This window comes from Bos taurus, chromosome 4 (assembly GCF_002263795.3).
Source record: "Bos taurus isolate L1 Dominette 01449 registration number 42190680 breed Hereford chromosome 4, ARS-UCD2.0, whole genome shotgun sequence".
In the NCBI taxonomy this organism is placed as follows: domain Eukaryota; kingdom Metazoa; phylum Chordata; class Mammalia; order Artiodactyla; family Bovidae; genus Bos; species Bos taurus.
Window position 1 is genome coordinate 112,778,794 of NC_037331.1, and position 9,923 is coordinate 112,788,716.

Sequence of the window (9,923 nt, forward strand, 5' to 3'; positions counted from 1 at the left end):
CTCAGCTGGAATTCCATCACCTCCACTAGCTTTGTTCGTAGTGATGCTTCCTAAGGTCCCCTTGACTTCGCATTCCAAGATGTCTGGCTCTAGGTGAGTGTTCACATCATTGTGGTTATTGCATTATGAAGATCTTTTTCGTCTAGTTCTCCTGTGTATTCTTGCCACCTCTTCCTAATATCTTCTGCTTTTGTTAGGTCTGTACCATTTCTGTCTTCTATTCTGCCCAATAATATTAACTATTATTATTAAGCATCTTAGGGTCCCTGGTCGCTCAGATGGTAAAGAATCTGCCTCCAGTGTGGGAGACCTGGGTTCAATCCCTGGGTCAGGGAAGATGCCCTGGAGAAGGGAGTGGCTACCTACTCTAGTATTCTTGCCTGCAGAATTCCATGGAGCCTGGCAGGCTATAGTCCATGGGGTCACAAAGAGTCGGACATGACTGAGCAAGTAACACACAGTAAGTATTTCAGTAAAAACTCAAGTATTTTCTGATTGCACGCATAGAAAAATCCATTCTTCTATAATCATCAAACTTGGCTTACGTGCTACAATATCCATTCTACCATATTTTTTGAACCTTAAAACTCTGACAAAGTTTCTGACAGAATTTTTTCATATTTGTAAATTTTGTATGCTGCTAAGTCACTTCAGTCGTGTCCGACTCTATGCGACCCCATAGACAGCAGCCCACCAGGCTCCTCCGTCCCTGGGATTCTCCAGGCAAGAACACTGGAGTGGGTTGCCATTTCCTTCTCCAATGCGTGAAAGTGAAGTTGCTCAGTCGTGTCTGACCCTCGGCGACCCCATGGACTGCAGCCTTCCAGGCTCCTCCATCCATGGGATTTTCCAGGCAAGAGTACTGGAGTGGGGTGCCATTGCCTTCCCCAAATTTTGTATAGGATAAGTATAAAAGTTACACTATTTAATCAGCAAATAGAAAACGACTATGAGAGGTAAAATAAAGCCTGGAAAAATGGAGGGACATGAATCTTAAATCTCTTCATCTGGGTTTTTTTTTTAATAATGACAAGAAAAAATGTTAAATATTGACAGGAAATTCTAAAGTTTATTTAGAAGAATAAATGAGTGATTTTTATTTATTCATTCAGGTAAGAAGTGGATTTATGGAGAGAGAAACACACTCCACAGACAAAGTGTGGACCATCTCAAAAGGAGAAGCGATAAATGAGTCATTTTAGCTAAGAAAGTTTTGGGGAGAAAAAGGAAATCTGTGTATAAGGGGAGTACTTACACTAATAGATATTAAAACATTTTCTGTCATAAAAATACAAATATAAAATTGAATTTGGGGAGGGGTGGTGTGATCTCTCTAAATATAAGGCAGAAACCATAGAAGCCTTTTACTTTAAAAGCGGTGCCCTCCACCCCCAAACAAAGTGAAATAAAACCAATTTCCCAACTTTTTTTTTGAGGTATTGATTTACTATATCATATTTGTTTCAGGTATACAGCATGGTGATTCAAAATTTTTATAATTTATACTCCATTTATAGTTATTATAAAATATTTGGTATATTCCCTGTGATCTTATATGAAATAAAATAAAGGATACAATGTATCCTTGTAGCTTATTCTTATCTCTGTAGTATATCTACCCTTATCTTGCTCCTCCCTCCTTCCCTCTCTTTATTGGTAGCCACAAGTTTGCTCTCTGTATGTGTGAGTAAGTTTCTTTTTTGTTATATTCAGTAGGTTCTTTTATCTTATGTTTTAGATTTAACTTATAAATGATAACATAACAGTATTTGGTTTTCTCTGTTTGATTTATTTCACTAAGCATAATATCCTCCAGGTCCATTCACATTGTGGCAAAGGGTAACATTTCATTCTTTTAAGGCTGAGCAGTATTCCATTATTTATGTACACCACAACTTCTTTATCTTTTTTGTCTGTTGGAGGACACTTAGGATGCTTCCCTATCGTGGCTATTGTAAATAATGCTGCTATGAACATTGAGATGCATGTATCTTTTTGAATTATTTCCAGATATATACCCAGGAGTCAATTTCCCAACTTTTTAAAATGAACAAACAGAAAAGTGGGCAAAGGGACATAAGCAAATTCACAAAAGAGAAAATACAGTTAATAAATAACTACATGAAAAACAAGCCAGTTAGCTAGTAATTTAAGAAGCAACATTCAAAACAACGAGAAAGAACAACTTTAAATTTGAAAAAACAGCCTGTATTTTCAAGGATATGGAAAAGGGGGCATTTCTCATAATAAAACCAATAAATTTTTCTCGAAGATAGTTTAGAAAACGTTTGAAAAATATACTTTGCCTTTGACCTGCCAGTTCCCCACTTCTAGAATTTTTAAATCAGGCATCTGCAATAAAATATGAATCCATGATACAGAAAAGTAGAAAATGTATATGCAGTTATGTTGCAATTAAGAATCTTGTTATAAAATAATATTTTATTGTAAATTCACAACATTGTTAAGCGGAAAAGGCAGAATACATCTGTGTAAGGCATTACCCCAACCTCAAACAGCATAGATAAACCTAGAAAAAAATGCCCGATGATGCGTATGTTGTTCAGTCGCTAAGTCGTGTCCGACTCTAGCATGACAGGCTTCTCTGTCTTCCACTATTTCCTGGAGTTTGCTCAAACTCACATCCAAAAGGATTCCTGATGGTGATACATACCAAGGCATTAAATGTAATTGACATTTTACATTACATTTAATGTAAATGTATGAGGTAAGTATGAGAAATCTGCATATTTTATATCCTATTAATGCAACAGACTTTGTGTTTTAAACAATAATTGTACAGAACGGATACGTGTATGCGTACGGCTAAGTCTCTGCTGTCCACCTGAAACTGTCACAACCTTGTTAATCAGCTACACTCCCCAATACAAAATAAAGTTTTTTAAAAATTGTACAATTATAAAGTTGCCTGTGTTGAAAAGCATAAGACTACGTGAAACTGTCCAAGTCTAGAAAACCCAGTAAGTGTTTCGCTGGGAAAGCCAAGGCCACCTGCTAGACGGTGAGTCAGGGACGCAGACTCGCACCTGCCTCCGCACTCGCCCTTGGGATGCGGTGCGTTTCCAAGCGCAGCGCCCCGGGTGCCAGGACCGCCCGCGCCCCGGGTCCCGCAGGCACGGAAGCCGGGGAGCCTGCGCTCGGCTGATTTCTGAAGCGAGGGCAGCCCGTTTTCAAAGTTCATCCCATCGGGCCTTTCCTTTTTTCCAGCTCTGAACTACCCAGAAGCCGACTTTCTCGGGTCAGCCGTGCCCCTAGCCCGGGCTCAGCCGCTGCGCTATTCGTGTTCTGCGGCGCGGCCAAAGGTCCAGGTGGCCGGAGAAGCGGAGGGGGTCGACTGGGTGGGTGGGGGTCGAGGAGCGCCCTCGCCAAGGCTCGGGCCAGCGAGGCCGGGTCTCGCCGAGTGACCGCGGTCCGGCCACGCGGTCGCCCAGGGATGCGCGCTCGCCGGGAGGGACAAAGGGTCGGGGAAACCTGAGCCGGGCCAGTCCCGGAAAAATCCGGCCGGTGGAAGCCATGGCAACGGAGTCTGGGCCCCCGCGCGGCCCGCGAGGGGGCGCTGGGGGCGGGAGAGGGGCCCCGCGCGGCCGGCCCCGCGGCCCGCCCCGCCCTCCGGCCTCGGCCGCCGGCCCGAGCCCGCGACTGACCCTCGGCAGCTCCTGTAGTCACGTGGCGCTGGGAACCGGCGGGGCGGGCGGGGGTGGGGGGGCTGGGCACGGGCCTGGCGGTGGTGAACCCGAACCTGCTGCTGTCGCCGCGGCGGGGTGGCGAGCGCGGCCGGCGCCGGTCTCGGGCCTCATGGACGCGCGACGCGCCTCCGTGCTCCCCGCCGGAGAGGTTCGTCCCGGGCAGGGCGCGGGGTTCCACGCGGGCCCGTGGTGGTGGTGGTGGTGGTGGTGGTGGCGGGGGGTGGGGGGCGGCCCTACCTGCGGGGCGCGTGACCGGGTGCGCGCTGTGTTGGGGCGGGGGAGTGCACTGCTGGACCGAGTCCGGGGGCGAGTCCGCGCACCTGCGCGCAGGCTCCGCGAGCCGCGCTCTGCGTGGGGACCAGAGAGGGGGGCCCCCTTCGGGGAGCGCGGAACCGTGTGTCCGCGAACGTGGACGGGGGCGGGGGCGGAGGGGGCCAAAGCACAGGCTCGAATACAAAAAGGTGGGGGGTGTGGGGGTCTGCACGGCCCTCTGCCACCTGGGACGCGGCAGGGGACTCTGCCCGAGTCCTCGTCACAGGAGCACGCCTGGCAGCCCCCCCTGGGAACACGGCCTGGAATTCCTGTCGGGAGGAGGGTGGGGGAAGGGGAGCCAGCGGGGATTTCAGAGTTCCTGCCCTCGGCCCGGGGGCCATTGGCCATTATCATGGACAGTTCGTGCTGTGACCTTACCGGGGGAGGAAGTGAGCCTCCAACGCAGCCCCGGGCTTCCTTGGTGTAGGGGGCACGTTCAGTTATTAATCTATGGCCACTGAGGTCACTCTGCCCGGCGGGGTGCCGGGGTGGGGGAGGGGGCCGTGGCTGCCGAGGACACAAAGATGACTTCCCTCGGGGAGCCCTGAGCCTCACGCACGCGTCCTCTCCCCTCCCCGCAGGTAAGGCTGGCCTCTCTGCCACCGGAGGTCTGAGGTCTGCCATGGGGGTAGGGGTGTCTTTACTGCTGCAGTTTTCGCTGACATCCGGGGGCTACCCGAGTGTGGGCCGAAGCAGGCGCTCCAGCCGCAGAAGTATCCCCGGGAACAGCCCCAGGAGGAGCTGGGCCAAGCCTCATCTCCAGCTCCACAGCCTCCAGGGTAGAGTGTGGCCTTCTTTGTTGGCTTCTCGCACCATTTCGTGGCCCCAGTGCCCCGCTGCGGGGTGGGGGGTGGGGGGGGGGTGGGGTGGGGGGTGGTGGAGCGGGGAGAAGGGGGGCCGGGGACGGGGGAGAGGGGGGAAGTTTCACGTTCATCACATCCTGGGAGTCTTCCCAGGGCTCAGTCTGGCCGCTGGGAATGAGTCATGTCTGTGCTCCTGGAGACGAGTACAGGTTCGGGGGAACTTCGGGGTAACTTGTGAATAGGCAGTGAAGGTCCCTTAGGAGTCTCCTCACCACCCCATCTGGCAGTGAGTGTAGGAGACTCCCCTGCAGGAGTCTGGGTTCTCCCCGCTCTGGAAGAGCTGCCCATGGGGCAGCCTCTGGCGGGGCTGGGGCAGGCCGGGACAGGGGACAGAGATTACAATCTCCTTCCCTTTCCTTGCCCCAGTAATCCCAGTCCCCCGAGGGAAGGCAGCGAGGCAGGCTCACCCCCGAGGGCAGCAAGCTGTGGGTGTTCTTTGGATTCAAGAGCGCTCTCCTTCCTGCAGTGTCCTCATCACGTGCGGGGGCGGAGGGCAGGCGGGCAGAATGCGGGCACAGTCTGGGCAGGCAGTGGCCTGGCATCGCGCTGGGCTGGCAGTAGCATCCGGAGCTCTCTCCTGCTCCCGAGAAGGGGCGGCCGTTCTCACTGGCTCTCCTGGCCGTGGGAGGCTGAGGCTAGGGAGATCAAAGTGCCTTCCCTAAATCGGGATTAGATTGGAGCCCTTGTCCGGGTTCTGCCGTAGGTTTACTCTGTGCCCCCGGGGCAAGTCCTATCACCCTTTCGTGCCTAACAGTGGCTTCATCCATCAGACAGGGAGTTCGTATCTCTTGACCAGCCTCACTGAGTTGCTGCGAAGCTCAGATGTGACAAGAGCAAATAGAAACAAGGAGAGGGAAGCACTTGGGAAAGCATATAAAGCGCTGAAGGGGGAGGTGACTGCGTGTTTTGGTGAGTCCCAAGGCAGCAATCCGACTTCCCTGGTGGCTCAGACGGTAAAGCGTCTGTCTACAATGTGAGAGACCTGCGTTCGATCCCTGGGTTGGGAAGATTCCCTAGAGAAGGAAATGGCAACCCATTCCAGTACTTCTTGCCTTGAAAATCCCATGGACGGAGGAGCTTGGTGCAGGCTACTATCCATGTGGTCGCAAAGAGTCGGGCACGACTGAGCGACTTCACTTCACTTCAAGGCAGCAATCTTTGTGCAGCCAGCCCTGGCGTGTTTACTCCATGCCGGAGGGGGATTCCAAGAAGGGTCAGGGTTCTTCCTTCTAGTCGTTTCCAGGGCCAGTAAAGACATAACAGCAGATTTACTTGAAATGCTTTCTAGAAACCCAAGATGGAAATAACATAATAGGAGGAAGCAGAAGAGTAGTCTAGTGGTCCTAATTCCAGGGCTGGAGGAGTGGAGGGGGCAGGCTCCTCTTGGGTCCGCTGGGAGGGGCTGGTGGGGGGGAAGGTTGTGTGGTTCTCCAGCGTAACTGTGCCTTTCCACCCTCAGCAGAGGAAGAACCGATGCTGGAACGTCGCTGCAGGGGCCCCGTGGCCATGGGCCCGGCCCAGCCCCGGCTCCTTTCCGGGCCCTCCCAGGAGTCGCCCCAGACCCTGGAGAAGGAGCCCCAGGGGCTAAGGTCGCGAGGCACCGCCGCGGCCCAGTCCGGAGGCCAGGCCCTAGGTCGGGCCCATCGCTGTGCCCACTGTCGGAGGCACTTCCCTGGCTGGGTGGCCCTCTGGCTTCATGCCCGGCGCTGCCAGGCCCGCCTGCCCCGGCCCTGTCCCGAGTGCGGCCGCCGCTTCCGCCACGCCCCTTTCTTGGCATTGCACTGCCAGGTCCATGCCGCCGCCACCCCAGACCAGGGCTTTGCCTGCCACCTCTGCGGGCAGAGCTTCCGAGGCTGGGTGGCCCTGGTTCTGCACCTGCGGGCCCACTCGGCGGCGAAGCGGCCCATCGCCTGTCCCGCCTGCGAGAGACGCTTCTGGCGGAGAAAGCAGCTGCGGGCCCACTCGCGGCGCTGCCACCCCCCGGCCCCTGAGGCCCGGCCCTTCATCTGCGGCAACTGTGGCCGCAGCTTCGCCCAGTGGGACCAGCTGGTGACACACAAGCGGGTCCACGTGGCCGAGGCGCTGGAGGAGGCAGCGGCCAAGGCCCTGGGGCCGCGGCCCCGGGGGCGCCCGGCGGTGACCGCGCCCCGGCCGGGTGGGGACGCCGTCGACCGCCCGTTCCAGTGTGCCTGCTGCGGCAAGCGCTTCCGCCACAAGCCCAACCTGATCGCTCACCGCCGCGTGCACACGGGCGAGCGCCCGCACCAGTGCCCCGAGTGCGGGAAGCGCTTCACCAATAAGCCCTACCTGACCTCGCACCGGCGCATCCACACGGGCGAGAAGCCGTACCCGTGCACCGAGTGTGGCCGCCGCTTCCGCCACAAGCCCAACCTGCTGTCGCACAGCAAGATCCACAAGCGCTCTGAGGGGTCCGCGCAGGGCGGGCCCCAGCCGCCCGCCAGCGCCCCCGAGCGCACCCCGGAGCCCCCTCCGGAGCCGGCCCCCGAGCCCGCCGAGGTCCCGGTGGGGCCCGGGCAGCCAAGCGCCGCGGCAGAGGCCCCACCCTCTCTCCACACCTGCGCCGACTGTGGGCGGGGCTTCCGGCTGGAGCGCTTCCTGCGCGCGCACCAGCGGCAGCACGGCGGCGAGCGCCCCTTCGCGTGCGCCGAGTGCGGCAAGCATTTCGGCAAGAAGACGCACCTGGTGGCGCACTCCCGGGTGCACTCGGGCGAGCGGCCCTTCGCGTGCGAGGAGTGCGGGCGCCGCTTCTCCCAGGGGAGCCACCTGGCCGCCCACCGGCGCGACCATGCGCCCGAGAGGCCCTTCGTGTGCCCGGACTGCGGAAAGGCCTTTCGCCACAAGCCCTACCTGGCCGCGCATCGGCGCATCCACACCGGCGAGAAGCCGTACGTCTGCCCCGAGTGCGGCAAGGCGTTCAGCCAGAAGTCCAACCTGGTGTCCCACCGGCGCATCCACACGGGCGAGCGCCCCTACGCCTGCCCGGACTGCGACCGCAGCTTTAGCCAGAAGTCCAACCTCATCACCCACCGCAAGAGCCACATCCGGGACGGCGCCTTCTGCTGCGCCATTTGTGGCCAGACCTTTGACGACGAGGGGAAGCTCCTGGCCCACCAGAAAAAGCACGACGTCTGAGCGGGCCGGGGCGGCAGAGGCCGAGGGAGGGCGGGCCCGGGCGTCGTTCACACTGTGCCCTCTGCTGCTGCTGTCGGCGAGGGGGGTGGCGAGGTGGGGTGAGCCGGCCCCATTAGGGAGGGAGGTGCCCCGCTGTAATCAGGGAGTCCACTTGCAGAGCAGGGACCCCGGCCTCCCGCTGGTGTTTGCTAAGGTTCGGTCCCGACTATCCTGTGCCCTAGAAAAGTAGCAATAGCAGCTCCACCCACCCTTTAGAGCCCTCCGGCCGGAGGGGCCACCAGTGGACAGGAGGACCCCTCTGGTGTTAACGCCTTAACGTCCCATCTCTTATTATGAGTTCCTTCGGCTCGTTTTTTTTTTTTTTTGCAAGTAGGTGTGGTTCAGCCCTTAGTGAATGAATGCCCGGGAGGATCAGTGGAGCAGCTGGACACACCTGGCAGAACCTGCCGGCCTTGTTGGGCAGCACCTGGGTCTTTTCCAGTCCTGGGAGGCAAAGCCGAGCTCCTCCAGCCTGCCCCAGCCCGGCCCCTCGCTCCTGCTGCTGCACAGGCACCCAGATTTGGAGAGACCCGTCTACTGTTAGTGCCCTGGCTCCCCTTCCTCCCCCGAAAGATCAGTTCCGCACCACCCCCCCCCCACTCGCCCCCCCAGAGCATCTTCCCACGCTGCGACTGCCTTCATCCAACCACCCTCCCAGCACTTAGAGCAATCCCATGGCTGTCAGCCGCCCTGTGTTAGGGCTTTTGTCCGTACACCCCAGCCTGCCTTCACTCCCTTCAGAGCTCAGCACGTTGTGGGGAGGACTGCCCCATTGCTAACAGAAGGCCAGCTGATGGGAGGTGGGGGTGAGTTTCCCTTCCAGCATTCTAGCGTGTGGATCCCCAACCTCTGCTTGAACACTTAGGTGACAGGGAATCTCCTGAGGCCCTGGTTCTATTGTAGGATAATTCTAATTGTTAGAAATTCTTCCTTATAATGAATGAAGTCCGCTTCCCTGTAATTTCTACTGTTGGGCCTTGTTCTCTGGAACTAAACACAACCACTTAACCCTCCTTTTCCAACTAGAGAATAAAGATCTGGTTTTAGAGCTGGTGGCTGTAAGTGTTCCTTTGTCCTGGGGAGCTGTGGAAATGGAGGGAGGGGCGGCTGTTCCACACCACCAGGGGCTGGGATGGGTGAAGCCTGGATTCAAGCTTCTCTACTACCCCTAGCTGTAACCCCCGCCCCGATCTAGGGTCAGGCACCCTCAGCAAGTGGACTCTAGGAGTCCAGCCTTATGTGGGGTCAGGTCAGCCCCACTCAGTGTCAGTCATCTGGGAGAGAAGGTCTGACTTGCTGCTGTCCTGATGCGCCTCCCTGGCTGGCCTGAAGGAATGCTCATGTCTGTTACAAGGTATGCTTTGCTGCACTGGTTGTTTCACATGCATTTGAGTGCCTGTTTTTGACAGGCTCTTCTGACTGTCTCACTAGTTTCTACATAGATTTCCAGCACCTAGCACAGAGTCGGGTGCAACCACCATTTGTTTGTATGACTGGCACCTTGGAAAGAAGTTTACCTAAATTATCTAACAACTTAGAGTTCAATAGGTACTCGCTTTTTTTTTTCTTTGCAGATGAAAACATTTGCTCAAGGTCATATAACCATTCCTCACCAGAAGCAATTCAAACCCGGGTCTGTTCAACCCGAAAACCATGCAGTTGCCCACCGCTGCGTGTTTAGTAGCCAAACGCAGTGCTGCTGCTTTTGGTGTAGACAAGTATTAAATATCTATAGTGTGCTTGATGCAGTGGAAACTGGGAGTTTACAAAAATAAGACCCAATCTTACCCCTAAGAGGCCTAAGTCTGGGAGGACCTATTCCTATACACAGATTGTGAATTTGAATAGA

The 9,923-nt window shown here is 55.7% G+C and overlaps 1 protein-coding gene across 8 annotated transcripts; it reads left to right on the forward strand.

Moving 5' to 3' along the window:
* The first annotated feature begins 1,773 nt into the window (after positions 1 to 1,773).
* Positions 1,774 to 9,122, forward strand: REPIN1 (replication initiator 1). Of its 8 annotated transcripts, NM_001075521.1 has the most exon segments (4): positions 3,734 to 3,855; positions 4,652 to 4,798; positions 5,653 to 5,791; positions 6,342 to 9,122. In NM_001075521.1, a coding segment is annotated over 1 exon segment (1,680 nt). In that variant the 5' UTR covers positions 3,734 to 3,855; positions 4,652 to 4,798; positions 5,653 to 5,791; positions 6,342 to 6,355; the 3' UTR covers positions 8,036 to 9,122.
* The last annotated feature ends 801 nt before the right edge of the window (positions 9,123 to 9,923 follow it).